The following is a 19,372-nucleotide window of genomic DNA, read 5'->3' as shown; positions in this document are numbered from 1 at the left end:
ACCTCAAAAACTGCTTGATGAGGTGGAAAAATTATGTAGAAGCTTCCCGTGGGGTTTGGTTGATGGCAAAAAAAAAAAAGCATTTATTGTCTTGAAAGGAGATTCTTGTGGACAATAAAAGTGTAACTTTAGAAGTTAAAGATCTCTAGGAGAATAATAAATAAGGACCTAAAAAAAATTAATATTAAATAAAAAATTTTAATACTAAAATATGAGAGAAGAAATATTGAATTTGAAAATTTTAGTTATGAAGAATCTTAATTTGACATTAATTTTCTTATGGGATACTTCCTTGTCATTTTTCCAAGATCTTTCTAAGCAAAATAAAACTTTCAATTTCAAACTGCGTTGGAAGATGCTTGATAATGGATTTCATTGCGGGTCCAAGTGTTGAAGTCCAAATACAAGCAGTGGCATTATTCCCAAAATCGAACGGAGAGCAGAGGTCTCTCTAACTTGGCGTAATATTGTCACTTGTTGGGGCACTTTCTTGTATGTATTGGTAGAAGGGTGGGAGATGGTATGTCCACAACATTTTGGACTGACAGATGATGGTCCTTTTGTTATAGACCTCTTTCACACGTGGCAACTATACCTCATATGATGCTAGTGATTTGGTTGCTGATTATGTTACCTTTGTGGGGGACAGGAACACTTTCAAACTGCTTGCCTAGTCACGTTGCTCATAAAATTGCTTGCACACCCATACCAAGAGCTGAGAGAGGAGAGGAGATATACACTTGGGGAGCTTCTGACGATGAAAATTTTAGTATCTGATACTGCCTATCTTTTCTTGCAGGTACTCATTCCTCAGATGATTTATTTTGGAGCAATATTTGGGGATGGACAGGCTCGGAGAAGATCAAGATCCTTTCATGGCTCTTGCTAAGAATAGATTACACACCACATATCTGCAAGCCATAAGAGGATTGTTGTCTTCAAACTTATGTCTACTTGGATGCGGAATGATAGAAGATGCTATGCACCTACTCAGAGATTGTCCTCATGCTTGAGAAATGTGGTTTAGCTTGATTAAGACACAGATGTTGCATATATTCCAAAGTTTAAACAATGAAGACAGGATAAAGTGAAATTTGCGAGAGGTAGGTAAAAAGTTTACTAGACAAGTAAGGTTTCTCTTGTGAGGAGGAAGAGAGCCTTGAGTCTGGTGTTGCTGTAACATAAGGCTAGCTAGAATGGTTATGAATATTTTACATATCTCAATTGATAGCAAAGAATGCTAGAATCTGTTCCCATAAATGGGTAAGACTTGAGGTTGATGTTAGATTGAATATTGATGGCTCTATCAAAGATGGAATTGAAAAATGTGGTGGTGTGATAAGAGATTGCTCTGCTTTTGTGGATTGCTGGCTTCAATGCAAACATAGGCTACTATCCCCCAACTATTACTAAATTAATTGGTATTATCGATGGTGTGTAGTTGTGTTGGGAAAGGAAGTACCACAAGGTGCAAGTTTACACAGATTGTGTGGAAACTTTGAATCCGATTACTACTTACTAGATATGAGTTCCTACAACACCCTTTCAGGGATGTTATTAACGACGCCAGGATGCTTTTGAGTAGGGATTTGATGGTTTTTTGTTAACTTTGTTTACAAGGAAGCAAATTATTGTACCCTTTTTTTGGCTGTTAATGCTTGGGATAGAGTAAGTAATTACCAAACATTTGATCAACCTCCATCTTATTATAAAAAGGTGATGAATGATAAAAGGAAGTCTTCAACTAATTACAGCTTATAATCATTTTGATTAGTAGTTACAGTTTTTCATTACAAAAAAAAAAAACAGTCATTTGTTAATCTTTTTTTGACAAAAGACTACTTTCATTCATGTACCTTACAATGGATGTCCATGCTCATCAAATAAGAAAGAACAAGGAGATCAAATGCAAAATGACAAGCAAATAATTCCTGAAGAAGTGAACTGAAATAATAATCAATCAATGATATGATATCATATTCATAAATGTATCAAATCAATAACTAAGAAATTTTAAGCCTATGATAATTAATTAAATAATTAAATTCACATCCTCTATAAGATCCTGAGCAAGATGTTAATCTCCTAATTAAAAACCTGTTTTTAAAACAAAAAAAAAATAAAAACAAAAAGTTTCCGTGAATCTTCTCATGTTGCTGTATTTTGTATTTATATCCCTCGTTTAATCTGATAAATGAGGTAGAGTCATCGTCAAGATGCTGAAGTATAATTATATGTTCCTCAGATCAGTCACAGGCCAAAGCCAAAACAGAAGATCATCAAAATTTGTGAAAAGAAATCGGCGAGCTGATCAGTTTAATTTCTTGCATGGAGGGCAAGAGCCACAAATACGACACGACAAAATTTTTTCCCAATTCGATCACGAATTCAACGACTTCGCTAATGGCATTTCGCTCTCGTTTGAAACAGACGACGACGTCCTCTGCAGTCCACCACGCGCCGCCGCTCCTCCGGCTTCTCCGAATTGAACATCTCCCTTGCCATTTGCGAGACCACCTGCACCCTCAATATCATCATTTCCAGAGTAATTCTTCTCATTTCCAGCTCTTCGTCCTCCGTCTCCACCTCCACCCCCAAACCTAACCCTAAATCCGAAGGCACGAGAAACGATTCGGTATATGAAAGTTAAGAGCCAAAACGCCCACGGAAGGCAAACCAATACCACCCCAGCCACGGGCAACCAAGACTCCACTTGGTCTTCAGGAAGCAACACGTAAGCGACGAGGCAGGCGCCGCCGGCGACGATGCAGGTGAACAAGATACAAGCGGTGATCCATATGTACGCACGGCCATTGCTGAATTCCGGTGCAGGCATTGATTGGATGAGTAGGAGATGAAGAACAATATCAAAAACGTGAAGCACAGATCATGGATTCGTCTTTATCATTGTCCATTGTAATCATCAACATGGCTCACGTTCCATTAGAGGTGTGGATCTTCCAGATTGTATATTGTTCAAAAGTTTGTTTACCCACAAGAAGGAATGTTAAATGAAATTCGCTCACAAAGTGTGAAAGAGAGAACGAAGCGGGCTCCATTTATGGATGTGGAAGTTGGGGTTTGAGTTTGCTATTAATTCAAATGGAGACGACCCATATTTGACGTAACACATATGTTAAATGTAATTAAATATGATTTAGTATTTGAAATTTTATATTTAATATTATTTTCTATTCTACAAAGTTTCCTATTTTATTTGATCAATCCTTTTTTGTTTTGGACGATGATCAATCCATTTAGAAAGTGATTATTATAGTTGATTACGTACAATGGGTGTGTGTGCGTGTTGTTTTTTTCCTTTTCTTATAAACTTTAATTCTGTGGTTTCCTCTTCAAACTCAATTCTAACATGACATATTGACATAGTATAAAGAGAGAACATCAAAACATGAAAAAGCTTATATAAAATTTGATAATGATTAGTGTTACATTTTGTTGTTCTTTCACGTCTTCTTCATTATGCTAATTTGTTTTCTGTTTCTGTATTTTAGAATCTACTGAGAGGTTCCTCTGAACTTCAGATTTGATGAATTAGTGTAGTAGGCAACTTTTTCAGTCTTTTTCCCCAAGTTTTCTAGAAACTAAAAAATAAATAAGTATATGATATAACTAGGTTGGGTTCAAGACTAGTTTGATATTTTCAGACTATGAAATAATAGAAGACTAACTTGATCAGCTGGTCAAGGTAAATAGGACCAAAAATAGGCGTCTTCCCGGTTTAGTGACCCCTGGGGGGCTTTGTAAATTGTTTATCAACATTCCGTGACACAACTTCCAGCAAAGTCATTCTGACAACTATCCATTGATTATACAAGCCATACATATTCTATTTCCACTATGAAGTATAAACATTTTCTTTTTTTCTTTTTTCTTTTTTTTTTTGGGGTGGGGTTTGTGTTTCAAAAATTTAAGTTGTCCGGTTTAACACTAATCAATTGGCTCAACCAAGTCCTACACACTGTCTCCATGAACATGGTTGCCTAAAGTAGATCTTCGAGCCACCAAGATGCATGCTTTAGCACGGCTTACAAGTAGAAATAGACTTATCCGGGGCTGACCGTTTCGGTGAAAGGAACTACTTCAGGCACCACTTCTTGGGTATCTCTTCTAATGGCATTTAACATTTGGCATCTCTTTTGTTCTCGAGTTTTCCTTCTATTGGTTTCGAGCACAATAAGTAGAGCAGTGATATCTGCTGGGCTCACCCCACCAACTCTGCTTGCTTGACCAATGGTTTGCGGCCTCACCTACAATCATTTAAATGATATTTCATGGTTCAGTCCCAAGAACAAAATTGCAGCTATGAGAATAGATTCTTATTGGCAGCAGAAAGTATCAATCTTTGGAACAGATGCTTCTCTCTGAGTTCATGACTCAGAATGTAAGGAGTGAAGGGGGAAATTTTTATTTAGATTTAGACATGGTAAACACTTTCTTTCTTCCCCTTATTATTCATTCTCCATGATCCAAACAGACACTAAGAACTGTTAGATTTAAACCAACGTTAAGGAGAAGAATGATTTATTTTTCTCTTCCTTTCATAGGCATGAGTAATATAATGACCAGTTTCTTATTCCATTAGACTCCTAAGAGATCTCATCACCTGTTTTATTTTTTCATTTGTGAGAATGTGTAGAAAACTTAACTCTAATAATAAACCATATATAGATAACCAGGCATGTTACAAACCTTGGAGAGTTTTTCACGTGCTTCAAGAGACAAAGTTGTCATTGCATAATAATCCAAGTCCACAGGGAGTGGTCTATGCTGTTGACCGACCATCTGCAGGTATGTCAACACAGTCGTGTAATTTGACATTTAATACACCTCTTCTATGTTAAAATGTGTAAAATTTAAATGGATTCAAGATTCCTTTAATTGACATGTATATCCCGTACCTGTTGAAGCTGGCTTTGCTGACGCAAGATGAAGCCTTCATACTTAATATCAATCTCGACACATTCTTTCTCCATTCTTGATAAGTTGCTGTTCCCAAAACCATGCTTATCAAGAATTCCATATTGTATGTGTGGTTTCTTAAGAAGACTCTCCAGTGTTGAGGAGTCCCTCACTGGCTGACCAGATACATTCATGACATCAGCAGCCAAATCCCCTCCTGGACAGAAGTGAGAAGGATAACAATGGTAGTTATGAATAACAAAATATTTTTTATAACAGAAAAAGATTTTATTACTATGAGAAAGTAGAAGATTCTCTTAGTTAACAATATTTCTAAAAAATTGGTTGATAATAGAACACAATGGTATCGTGTAATCCATGTAACCAATCCTACTTAATAAAATAAGGCTTTTGTTGTTGTTGTTGTTGAGAAAGTAAAAGATTGAATAGATAAGATATGGTAATGCTGCCTGAAAAGGAAAAGAGAAAGGGTAAGCACTTGCTAAGAGAGTGGAAAATTGCAATTATAAACTATTTATATTTCTACATGACATTAAAATGGATATACCTAGACTATATAAGTTCAATGACTGTATTCACAGGCAGATGTAGTGAGGATTTAAAACAACAACAACAACACTTATCCCATTAAGTGGGATCAGCATGCAGTGAAGAGGGAAGGGCTTGAAATTTATTTTTTTTTACACAGGCTCTGCAGTTTCTCACTACATTATCATTTACTAAAAAAGGCACATCTGTTTGTTCATTGCAGATTAGATTATAGCAATAGCTCAAGTTAATGGTAAGCGGCTCATAGGCCATTCATTTTCAGAGTTTGGAAACCTTCGAAATTGACAACAAAAAACCAAGCTCAAAACTGCACTAAGATCAACATGCATTAATATAGAAATATTTGTTACTAAGAAAAAATAACAGTAAATTGTTTTCCTTAAGGGTATGTTTGGATTGGAAAATAGTGAAGGGAAGAAAGCTTTCATTGAAATGTGAAAGGTTTTCTCTGTTATAATTTTTCTTTTTTATTAAAGAGCGGAGAGAAATGTGGAATTTCACTGAGCCTTTAAAATTCTGTGAAGCCCACCAACCCTCATGTTTCTGCCAATTTCAGGGGGAACAATTCATTTATTATTATAAATATCCGTCATTTTTTTAAAGTTTTTGTTAAGAAACTAAAGCATTATAATTAACCTTTTGACAAAAAGACAAATTTGTTCAAACAGGACTAATTGATCTGTTGTGTTTTCTTTATCCCTTTCCTCTCCCTCCCGTCCCCCAAGCATCCCTTTGAGGATTAGCTTCTTCCACCAATACAGCTTCAAAGAATAAGGTAATATCCAAGAAAAATAAATAATAAGAACCTGAAATCCTAACACTTTTCAATCGCTTCTTTTCCTTAGAAATCCGAGCCTGCTTCTCCTGATACAATTTCCAGTGTCTCTCATCTATCAACCCAACTTCATGACCCAATGGAGTAAGACGACTATCAGCATTATCAGATCTCAAGAGTAATCTATGCTCTGACCGGCTGGAGAAGGCGCATGTAGAAATATACATTTGTTAACAAATGAAGAAAGCATCACTGAGCATGAAAATTACAACTTCAGTTAGCATACCTTGTCAACATACGGTAAGGTTCCCGCAGGTCCTTAGTGACTAGATCATCAATTAATGTTCCTATATAACTGCTCTCCCTTTCAAGAATAACAAGTGACTTACCATCCGCATGTCTAGCAGCATTGATGCCAGAAATTATGCCCTGCAAAGAAAAAAATCGTTATTGTAAATTTTAAGAAATCTTGTCAGATAAGCAGGATGACAAAATAAACCAAGGTACTAAACTGCTTTTTCTCAAGATATAACTAAGAATACACGCAACCAAAATTAAATGGAATTTAGAAGCACAAAGGCATAATACCTGTGCTGCAGCTTCTTCATAGCCTGTGGTTCCATTTATTTGACCTGAGAAGAACAATCCTTCTATTTTCTTTGTCATCAGAGATCTAGCACATTGATGAGCAGGCAAAAAATCATACTCAACAGCATACGCAGGCCTCAGCATTGAACAGTTTTCAAGTCCAGGTAAAGTTCTCAACAAAGGTAACTGTAGTCTCTCAGGTAAACCAGTTGAAAACCCCTACTAGAAGAAGAAAAGGTTAATGACGTATATTTTGTTCTATTGCAAGTGGTATTCAAGGGATCAATGAACTATAATTTAACAACTGCAAGGTACTAACTCATGAGTCATCAGAAAAGTAGTAATTTTGGGAACTCTATCTTATATTAAAGATGCTCAAAGACAGTCATATTAAAACTAAGAAAACAGTAAACTAAAAAACTAAATTGGAAAGGGCATGAAGACCTAAAAAGTTAGCTCAATCATGCCCCCAAGCTTAACTCAAGCAGTCAGAGCAGGTAAGAATTTGGGTAGATATCCTAGGATGAAGTTGCGTTAATGATTTTCAGATGTACAAAAAAAGTTAGCTTCATCATGAACACTCACGGCCAGAATGGCAATGGAATACTATCTGCATTCTGCACACAAGAATTAAATATTGAACATGATTATTTACCCTTTTCTGTACACTCACGGCCAGAATGGCAGTAATTCCGTCTTGGATAAAAGCTGTTAACTATAAGCTGCCCAACACTTATCTCTCAGTCATTTGCCTCCTTCAATCTACATATCTTCGTCCCTTAAGACATTAAATGCCTGTTCTTTCTCCCTTTCTCTCTCTGTTTGTTGTTTCATAAAATCTGTAATATTTTAAACTTTAAAATTTCCGAGAGTCTTTCAAGAAGGAAAGAATGGATGACAAACTTATAATCTTGCTCATACTCCAGACATAGGCAGTTTCAAACTCCTTGCATTAATATCTCTTGGGGTGTACATATCTGTGAAAAACCCATAGCCTTTTTTCACTTCTTATATCATCTAAATTAATCACCAGCACACAAGATAGAACTACACCTTTTAGTATAGCTTATGAGTATGATTCACGGGAAAGAGAGGAAAAAGAATACCTGCACATACAGCTCAGGCACATGTCGGCCCTCCGGTTCAAGAAATATCTGATGAGACTCCTTATCTTGAAACCTTACAATCTAAAGTGAACAATATTTTGTTAGTGGGGGGAACTAGAAATAATCCCAACGCAGCTGACGCTGCAGACTTCACGTTTTCTTAAAACTAGTTGAGATTGATTTTTGGTCTGAATAATAAAATGGGGCGATATCAAAAACTCCCCCCCCCCCCGGGGTGGCAAGTGACATACTTTCTAAACACACCTTATCTTCAATGGAAGGACAGTATCTAGGTCCTTTAGCTTCAACCCATCCTCCGTAAGTGGGAGTTTCATGCAAGTTATCTCTAATTATCTGGTGAGTTCTACTGGTAGTGCGGGTTAAATAGCAGCACATTTGTTCTCTTTCAATATGGACATCAGGATCAAAACTGAACCAGCCGACCTGTCATTTTCAATCAACATTCCAGGAAAATCCAAATATATAACTATTAAGATTTGAGAGTAATGGTAATCACATAGTTGCATCATAAACTATACTCATTGTCAAACAAGCCAATAAGAGAATGAATTTTAAAAGGAAGAGAGAGAGAGAGAGAGAGAGAACAGAGAACGGACCAGCCTGAAACTAAGATGAGCAGACATAATTCTACAAGTAGCAATGTACTATCACATTTGAATATGTCTCGAGATCATGACACATGCTTACTGAACATGTAAGTGCGCGCGCGTGTGCCATAACATAACAGGTTGGGACAAAACCATTGCAAAGCACAAACCAAGAAAACTTGATTTGAATCAAAACTCAATCTATTGCAGATATGCATTGACCAAAAAAACATACGGAACATACATAAAAGTTCAAATGGAATCACCTCTTCATCTCCATGCTGCGGTTCCAATCCTGAGAAATCTACAGTGCGAATGTCCACTCGGGCTGGGGTTCCAGTTTTTAATCGATCAGTTTCAAAACCAAAGCGCTGCAAGTTCTCAGTTAGCCCATGTGATGCAGACTCCCCAGCTCTGCCTGCAGGCATAGAAGTCCTACCGACCCAAATTTTACCACTCATAAAAGTCCCCGTGGTGAGAATAACTGAGGGAGCATAGAAATTCATTCCAAAAAATGTGCACACACCTTCCACATTGTCATTCTTCCCCACTAAAATATCTGTGACCATAGCCTCTCTAATAGAAAGGTTAGGGGTGCTGCAAAACAATAAATAAATGATGCCCAATGATGAAAATAATAAACGGGCAAATGCATAAAGCATGTGATCAAAACAAAAGGCAGCAAGGGCCAAATTATACTAGGAAAGGTTGGTCTAGAGTTCCGATTCCTATCTCTCCCTCTGCCCTATTACTTGCCACAAACTTGAAGAATAAGGAAAATTCTCTCATCATGTAGATAACATTTTACTTACTTTCTTACAAATTATACTCAGGACTGACAATAAGAGTAATTCCGAAAGAAACTATGAACAACTATGCAACCATACAATAGTGAAGAATCAACATAAACAACACAGAAAAGATGTGGACAAATATTATGTAATCATAGGAAGCTAAAAATACACTAGATAAAAAGCGCAAGAATTATAGCAATAAATAGATGCATGAAATGACAAAGAATAAAGTAAAAAGATTATGGACAAAAACTTGCCTTTCTACTACATTTTTCATTTGCATGGCATATTCCCTTTTATCAGTCTGAGCACGTAGTGCACGGACTGCAGGACCTCTTGAGACATTGAGCACACGCTTTTGTAAATAGCATCTGAACATGAATATAAACGTGAGCAGCAAATTACTAGAAATTCACTTTTCGAACTAGAGCATGTCATGAAAATATGTAAATTACTAGAAACACAACTCAGACATCTTAGGAAGATAATAAGAGTACACCAAAAAGAAAAAATGGATATATTCAATGTAGTAATAGAGGATGATGCATCAATCAGAAGGAAATAAAGCAAGAGGTGTTACATTTATTGAATTCTATCAGCCACAACAGAAATAAGGCCAATTTTTTCAGACTCTTTGAGAAGATTAGAATGACATGCTGATCCAAGAGTCATCCCATATTTAGAGAACCACTGTATTCTTAGAAGCCTAAAGCTAAGGTTTAAGCCAGTCAATGAAGCAAAGACGGTTGCTCTTTGTCAGATCACCGCCCTTGTTTTAGTTAAACAGATAACTTTTTCTATAGATATAAGCTTGAACAAGATATGTTTTAGTTTTACCAGGATGCTATATCATTTATCACTTTGTGTCTGACAATTTAGGTAAAATCAAAAGCAAAATTCATTCTACGTAAGTTATTGAGAGTTGCGACCTCACATGTGTCTTCTTGTCAATCAAGATTTTCTAATGTAGACCATTTATGACATAAAAGTATAAGCTTATTAGAAGAGAAACCAGTAATATCTTAACCTAATTTCTTTTTCCAAGGAGTAAACTCGTAGTTAAATCAATGACAATTGAATAGCTTGAGTGGAATAACAATTTGCCAAGCCCTTCACTTCAACATCTTGAAACCAGGTAAAAATGTATTTAGGGGGAAAAAAGAGTATGCAAAGCCCCCCCTCTCTCATGGAGGCAGGTATCCCGGAAGTATATCTTATTAATGATTTCTCAAGTTCTAACTTTTACTGGATGAATTCACCAAGTCATCTATTTTTTGTTTCACTATCATAGGGTTCCTGCTCGTGATAGTAGATAACATCATTTTACAAATAATTTTCCCTCTTTATGAACACAACTGCTTCACTCTGATAATTTCATAATATATTTGAAATTGTCCAGGAGACACCAGCAACTTCTGGTCGCTACTTTTTCCTTATTCTGAGAAACAAATTAATATAATCTCCAATGGTCAAAGACTCTAGAAATACCTTATTAGAAAACAGAAGTTCTTCTAGCAATTATATATCAGGCCATTGTTCAAGGCTATATTTTAGTAGCCTTTCAGGACTTGGTAGTTTATTTCTTTTTCCTGTTTTATCAGAACTCCGTATGAAAGATAGATGATACTTCAAGGACCTCAAAAGAAAAAGGTGGGATAATACTTGCTGACATAAATAGACAGGTACACATGCTGGAGAGACAGAGAGGGACACAAATCAATATAAAGATGCCAGTTTTCATCTTACCATTGCATTCATACAGAACTACATCCTCAAAATATAGAGTGAAGAAAAACAAATCTAATGCTAAAGAACTACAGTGGAACTTGATAAATATTTGACACTACCTATCAGCAATCTTCCCTATTTCACCACCTAGCGCATCAACCTCGTGAACTAATTGAGACTTTGCAGGTCCACCCACTGCTGGATTGCAAGGCTGCAACAAATTGTCTTCATTAGAAACTCTTAATGTTTTAGGATTGAGTTACACGTGTTGCATTTTGTGCCTAGTCGTGATCAAATAGAGGAGGAAGGTAGAGGAAGCATATCTGGAAGTGGAGGCAGATGAAATTTCAAACATAGAAAAGCTGATTTTTAGAATCATGAAAATATATATGAAAAAACAAAAAAGTTTCGACCTTTAACTTATTGTAATGACAAACGGAATTTCAAGTTATAAATTCCTGATGCAAAAAAAAAAAAGGACAGCATTGGCACGGCCACTCAATTGGCGCTGATGGAAAGATGTGCAAAGCGAGCGAACAAAGGCTTTGATGAACCACGAAATGTAAGTAAAAATACGTCAGCAAATAAAACACAAATGGTAAGCAAAATGCTAGCAACCTGCCATGCAATTCGATCAATATTTAGCGTAAGAAGAAGAGTTCTTGCCCCCAGGCGGGCAGCTGCAAGAGCAGCTTCACACCCAGCATGTCCTCCTCCAACTACAATGACATCATATTTCTCATCTGCTACTCCAATATAATCCAAATCTGAAAAATCTCGGATCGGTAAGTATTGGGGCAAAAAACAATCTGCCCAGAATCCATCAGCTAATTATTTTTTTCCCAGTTTGGTGAGAGAGAAAAATAACGTAGCAACGAAGCATTGAGCAAATTAAGAATCAAAATAGTAACAAATTTAACAAGAATACTCCAAATTGAAGAGTGAAACGCGAAATTGTGGAACCTGTAGAGGTGGAACAAGTAGAGAAGCGGCGGGATAAAGAGAAGAGAGAGGAGAGTGGACCGCGAAATTGCTTGCGGAAGGGAAGGAGATGAGGTTTCAGAAAACGGTGAGGAGAGGGTGTGGATAAGAGTGTTTTGCAGAGGTGCCGGCCAAAGCCTGAGAGATTGAGAGTAAGCAGCGTCGCTGCTGCCATTCTTCAGGCCTACTCTATCCCTTCATCCGCAAGACCGCAACGTAACGTAACGAAGCAAGATGGGGGCTTTTCTTTTTTGAAGAGAATGTTTTTCAAACAAAATAATACTCCCTCTTTTTACAAGAAAAAATTAGATATCAACTAATTTATAAATTAAATGTACTTTATTTTTATTTATTTTAATTTGATATCTATTTTTTTTATTCCCTTCTTTTTAATTTGGACAAAAAGATAAAAATACTTAAATCAAAGGTATATCAATCAAAAAGGGCAAAAAAAAAAAATACTGTAACATTATTTTAGTGAGAGTAAGAGTGAACAAACTATTAGCTATCATTAACCACCTTTAATTTTCAACGCCGAGCGGCTCTTACTCTTGCCAAGTGGAATATAAATTATGATGTGGATCTGTGTTCGTGTTGAACGTGTTCTTCAATTTCTAGAGAGTGAACGTGGCGAAGCAGGCTTGAAAGGGCAAAATGGGATGATGCACTTCGAGGCCAGAGACATGAGGACGAAGGAGTACGTGAGCTTATTGGAGTCCCAATTATCCCGTCAGATTCAACATCATCGGCATCATCTTTGCTCACGTTTTTCTTAGAATGCAATTTCCCTCTCTCAAATTTAAATTTAAATTTCTTGTTGCAGCTTTTGAATTAATAAATTTGAATTTAAATTTTAAATTTAAAATTCATATATTTAAAATTTTTTGTTTTGATAGTGCAAAAAAAAAATTTAAAGGTTAAAGATATATGAGTTGAAATTTAAAGCAAAAATATAATATTAGAAGTGATAAGTTTATCTCTATTTTTTAATCAGTGAAAATTAAAAATAAAAAATGATAGGACTGGCGAGACTAATAGACACATCAATAATGAAAATGTGAAAGTTTGAATCTGTGAAATTTTAAATAATTAAGGTATGAGAAAAAATTTAAAATTATAAAAAAATTATAATAAACATAAATTTTGTTTAAATTCAACCTAGATCCAAAGACTTTTACATATATAAATAAAGGATTTAGTTTAAATTGAAATCCTCATATATCTAAACACACTGTGTACGTTTTCCAAACTCGTCTCTAAATAATATAATTTCAATAAATTATTTTTGTTGTGACAAATAACACAGAAATTATTTTCAGTTAACCATAAAAATTATTTTAAATGCTGGCAAAAAAAAAAAGCATCAATAATGTGTCTCTAGGCATCGCACAAGGCACAATCTAAGTTTATATAAAATTTAATAAAAAATAAACATAAATTATATTGATTAATTTATTTTTTATTATATTCAATTCCTGTTTCATTAAGGTTTTTATACAAATGCGTTTGAAATATTATTTTAGCCAACTTATATATTTAATTTTTTAAAAAATAAAAGTAAATAAATTTTTATAACTAGAATCTTTTAAATATCAATAAAAAAGGTAAAAAAATGAACCCATTAATTTTTTTGGGTAACTTGAATATTTTTTAGTTAACATTTTTTTTTTTTGACAAAACCCATTAATCCCAAGTGCTCAAAACAAAAAGAGGGGATGGGGAGCAAAGAACCCAGCCAAAAGAAGACATCCTCTTGCAACTAGATTTGGCAAGCCAATTTGCTACTAGATAACAAGAACGAGGAATATAAACTAGACTTGATAAGGGGCAAAAGTTGAATAGGCATTTCAAATCATCCACCAACAGGTCCACTTTCCAATCAAGAAATGAGGCACGGCCTTTGACAACTTCAACCAAAGGCAAGCAATCTGATTCAACATCCATGGGTCCAAGGTTGCAGTTCCAACACTGGAAAACAACTATATGAAGTGTCTTTGCTTCACATAAGAATGCAGAAGAGGCTTCACCAGGTTGGCATATCAAGTTGACCACCTTACTGGTATTGTCACAAAGACGGTAACCTAATCCAGCTTTCTCTGTAGTAGACACAAAAGCATCATCAACATTTAATTTTAGTCTGTTAGATGATGGGGGAACCTAACGCAAGTCCTCAGGTTCACTAAGGTCGACGGTTTAGTCCAATTACGAGCCAATCAAAGTCCCTGAACACTTCTCACAGCAGAACAAATGACCTGCCCAAAATCAATCATGTTATGTTCAAAAATTTCACCATAGCAAGCTTTCCACACATACTAACAAAATTAAGCCACCAAGGCCAGAGAAAATTCATCACTCATAAGAACACCTAGAGTATTCAACAATCAAGATTCGAAGATACTCATATTCATCTCATGCGCATGTAAAGAGAGAGGGGCAAAAAACCACATTCTACGAACCCAATCACACAATGGCAAATAATATTCAATAGTCTCAATTAAGGTATCATAATGTACGCAAAAAGGCAAAACATTACATTTTCTTTTTCACGGGGCACCCCTAGTGGGGAGCACCTTGGAACATGCACACTAGAGAAAATATTTCACTTTCTGTTGTACTTTCAATTTTCATATGACTTTCCAAAACTCTGGGAATATAGAAGAGGAAGAACTAAGTGTAGTTTCAAAGAAGAAGATTGAATTGTCCACAAACAAACAATGACATAAGATTGGACAATTAAAAGCTAAGCTAATGCCCCCAGGATCACATGCCTAATATGAGTATTAATCATTTTCAAAAAAATATCAGCTGCCAATATAAAAAGGTAAGGGGAAAGGTGTAATAACGTCTGTCATTAACTTCTAATTACTAAAATTAACACTACTATAATTGAAATCAACTATAGCATATAATAAAAACCATTTGTTATGAAGTGAATAAAGATTTAGGATTCCAAAATCCAATAAAATATAATACAAGTACTTTTCTAAAATCATATAAGTTTAAGTGATGCAAAAATATAGAAAAATTCCACTTGGTATTGACATAGATGAATGAAATAGACATTTGTAAAATACTCTGCAAGCTTGTTATATTTAGGAGTACGCTTGCCACGACTAAGAGCCAGCCACATTTGACTTACTCATCGTGGCAAAGAAAGCTATTTGTCATTGCCAACATACAAGCCACATTCACCATGACAGATGTCACCCTCGCCGTGCCAATACTACCAAAATGTACTCATTGTGGCTATTGTCTCTTACGCTGTGTCCTATGGCACAGTGCCTTCCTCACCGTGAACAATGACCTTCCTTGTTGAGGCCAATGTTAACATGCATGCTCGCCGCAGCCACCAGTTTATCTCACCATGGTGAGGCCTATGTTATTAGCACAACCATAACATCAATCAGACTTTTAACTTCTATTATCCATAATTAATCACTCAAGCTCCCATTTAAAGAATCCAAGTGCCCATACATAATTAAATAAATAATCTAATTGTTAACATCATTTATACCAATATTCGGTGCCTGATAAGGATCCTAGAATACTTAGTGCCAACCCGGGTCTTAGACCTTTTACACAATAAGAGTGTCTCCTCTCTTAGTCTCATACATGCAAATACACAAACATAGACATGTTGAAACATTTTGCTCTTCATTATAATGTACCATATCAAGCACTACCATTAGTCATGATATGCACACATTTGCATAGTCGGCCTCTCACTTAAAAATAGGGGCCAACAACTACAAAGCTGCTTAAGATAGCACCTAGGCTCCTATACAAATGAAATAATCCTCACATATACATAATTATATATTTGTCATAGAGTTGGCAAGCTAACCATTTCATTACACATAAGTTTAATTAGAGACATCACAAATTAATCTCTAATTCTTGGGTATCGATGCCTCCCCCTTTTCCTTTGCCTTCTCATCCCTTGGAAAACATTAAATAACGAGGATAAGATCTAACGATCTCAATAACTAAAAAACTTAAATAGAGCATATCAAAGTATGAAAATTACATTGAGAACAATAAATAGCATAAACAACCATATCATTCCATAAAACACAATTTGCACAAGTGACATGTTTATGATTATGCAACCACCTTATATCCATCTTTATATAATCTAACCAAACCCATTGGCTAATAAATCGTATAAGCTTCTTACTCTCCAATTGTAAGAGATCAACGGGCCAAAGGCTCCCACATTCATTCTCAAACCAATGGGTTCCCCTTACTAGAATTTTAGGGTGTTATAAGTTGCCTGATCTATATTGTTTAATTCAAGATCAGTGATATTGAGTATCATACCCGACCTATGCCACACCCGAATGCAGTAGACAATACAAAGCACATTAATAATTATATTTTCCAACCACTGTGTGCAAATTCAGCAGAGGCTACAATACATCAATTTTCTCTGTAACTAGCTCTCGGCTATTCAGGATGAACTCTCACCCATTACATAATACATGCCCATATATCATTATGCAAATCACTCATGCATAACACTACACAACATGTTATAATTCAAAAAAGATGGTCATAGATATCATACCATCATAATCATGTCTTAATTTCACTCTTGCTAAATAACTTATACAGATTATACATGCTTAGCATACAATGGGCATCTCCTTATTTCACATCCAATCCAAGCCCAATATTTTAGTACAAGTTTGTTAGCATCACCATATTACACATACACATACTTTAATCACAATGTCATTCCAACATCATAATCTACTATACATAATCATAATAAATCCATGCTACATATTTAATCACATTAATAACATGTCTAAAAGATAATATTACAGACACAGTTATATGTAACTATAAGTTCTTAGTTACCTACTCTTGGTTCTATCACCCTAAGAATATGACTTTGGATTTTGGAGGGAACTTTCTACCAATGGTAGTTCTGGAACATTATGCTCTGCACACAAAATCATATGACTGCATTAATGACTAATCATCATTAATTAATCCTTAATTGCGATTAAGCCTTAATTTGCCAATAAGCATAATTAAACCATTTTAACCTCAAAATTAACTTCTATTAGTATATTTAGCCTTCATTAAACCTAATGATCACCACCATAACATCCTATTAATCTAAACTTGCTTATTAAGCAAGGTTCAATTCTACCCCTCTTTTTAAATCATTTTAAGACTATCATTGATAAAAACTTTGATTTAGAAACATTATAGAATATTAATAAGCCTCAATAATAGCCCAAGTAATTGTGACTACTAGAAATATCAATACCAAATTGCCTCACTCTACTTGTGAGTCTTTCCGACATGGGACTCATGACATAGCTGCCTCGTTCGAGAACTGATGTTCCTAGTAGTCTCAATCTACCATTGGTGTGTCAAGTTAAGTTTCAATTTATAATATCTTGATAAATATTTTTTTGAAGTATACTTTTTGGATAAAAAAATTTTTCCCCATGATTTGATGGTTAATTTGCATTCTTATCCTATTTCGATCTTTTCTCATTCTTCACATCTCCGCGTGCGTTATCAAATACCACGCCTCCCATAATAGCCACATTTTCCTCTTCATAGGGCGCCCTTTTTCCTCAATTGCTAGCCGGTAGCTGTCCATATGCCCTGAACACAGTGCTGCCTTGAGGCGCTAAGATTAATGTTGCAAAACATATAACTTTTAATCTCACAATTTTACTTATATTTTATTATAAATTTTTAATAAAAACTTAAAATATTAAAAAATAAAAATATAAAGGTTTAAAACACAAAAAAAATTATAACAAATTGCGGGTAAAATGCAGAAATTTAAAATTATATTTTTCCTTAATGTTGCGACTTGGGAAGCATAGTAAGGAGGAAAAATGACAATAAAATTTCTTTAAAGTTTATAGATGATAATTTAGTCTCTTAAATTGTAATAATTTTACTTAAACTCTTAAAGACCTCTTTGTCAATAATTTTTAAATTGAAAAGGTAATTTTACTTTTATTAACAAGTTATGATTTCTTATTCAATTCTTACGATACTTTGAATAGAAATTGTAATTCTTTAAATAAAAGGAGTAAATGTGGTTTGTTATTTTAAAAATTTATTTTTTAATAATAAAAATTACACTTGACAAGTTATGATTTCTTGTTCAACTTTTGCGATTCACAAAAAGAATATTATTTTTTAAACAAAATTTGTGATTGGGGCTTTTTTTTAAATAACAAAAATTATGCTTAATAAGTTATAATTTCTTATTCAACTTTTGCAATTTATAGAATAAAAGTTGTGATTTCTTAAACAAAATTTATGATAGGGGCTTATTATTTTTAGTAAGAGTAAAATAATTTTTTACTTTAAAATTTATTGACACAGAGGTCCATAAAAATTTTATTAAAATTATAGCATTTTGAGAAATTAGATTATCATTTATATAATTTAGAAAAATTTTGTTGTAATTTTTTCTAATAAGAAAATAATTTTTTAAAAAAGAAAAGAAATGAAGTTAAAATAATACTAGGGAGCGGAGTGTATTTTTTGGCCGATGAATTGAAGTGTAAGAATATCATATAATAAAAAGAAAATGACAGATAGATTTCACAATATTATATGAATAATAATTAAGTTCTTGATAAATTTTTAAAAAAATTAATTGGAAGTATCGATTTAGATGGTTATGAATAAAGGAGTTTTAATTGCAGAAAAGTATTTACACATCAAATATAATACTTAAATTGTAATAAAAAATTTTATTTATAATTGTTTGAGTTGATATTTATAATCCATCCTATAAATTTTTTTATCGAGAACCTAACTCTTATTAATTTAAAATTTTGAAACTTAATTATCATACATCCTATAATAAACTATAGTCATTGAATTAACAGAAAAAATTTAATAGTTTTTAAATATGGTTAAAGATTTGAACCTTGTAAATGAAATAATATTATATTAAAATATTATTTTTTAAAAAATTAATCATTTAATCTTTATAAGTTATAATTTTAACTCATTATAAATTAATTTCTAAACTTAAATTCAGTCCAACTTAATATTTATAATTTTAGTTTAGTTGAAACCCTTCATTAAATTTTAACTCAACATAATTTAGTATTTATAAGTTTAGCCATGCAAAATATTAATGCTCACTTTAAGGAAATAACTTTATTTTTTAAAATAGAGACCAACGTTTTAAAATGATGAAGACTATAGAAATTAAATTGCTGTTAATTAAAATTTAGTGATTAAGTTTTAACCTTCGAACTAAAATATACCAAGTCAGAGTTAAGCTAAATTTTAACTAAATCAAAG

General features: G+C 34.0%; 2 protein-coding genes across 2 annotated transcripts; both read right to left on the bottom strand.

Annotated features, from left to right (window-relative positions):
* Nucleotides 1–2,380: 2,380 nt before the first annotated feature.
* On the bottom strand, nt 2,381–2,836 carry LOC129308999 (uncharacterized). The gene has a single exon (XM_054950349.1). It carries the CDS (start codon nt 2,834–2,836, stop codon nt 2,381–2,383), a length of 456 nt encoding a protein of 151 aa, XP_054806324.1.
* Nucleotides 2,837–3,711: 875 nt separating this feature from the next.
* Nucleotides 3,712–12,283, bottom strand: LOC129309827 (uncharacterized). Its single transcript, XM_054951555.1, has 13 exons — nt 12,053–12,283; nt 11,708–11,856; nt 11,209–11,300; nt 9,619–9,732; nt 8,834–9,164; nt 8,224–8,403; nt 7,960–8,040; nt 6,854–7,072; nt 6,552–6,694; nt 6,297–6,463; nt 4,920–5,137; nt 4,711–4,803; nt 3,712–4,268 (listed from the first exon to the last, which is right to left on the bottom strand). The coding sequence occupies exons 1-13, from the start codon at nt 12,243–12,245 to the stop codon at nt 4,065–4,067; spliced, it is 2,184 nt and encodes a 727-aa protein (XP_054807530.1). The 5' UTR covers nt 12,246–12,283; the 3' UTR covers nt 3,712–4,064.
* Nucleotides 12,284–19,372: the final 7,089 nt, after the last annotated feature.

The sequence above is a fragment of the Prosopis cineraria genome, unplaced genomic scaffold (assembly GCF_029017545.1).
Source record: "Prosopis cineraria cultivar Desert tree isolate PC_DT_omini unplaced genomic scaffold, ASM2901754v1 PC4, whole genome shotgun sequence".
Lineage (NCBI taxonomy): Eukaryota > Viridiplantae > Streptophyta > Magnoliopsida > Fabales > Fabaceae > Prosopis > Prosopis cineraria.
This window is presented reverse-complemented; position numbering and strand designations above follow the sequence as displayed.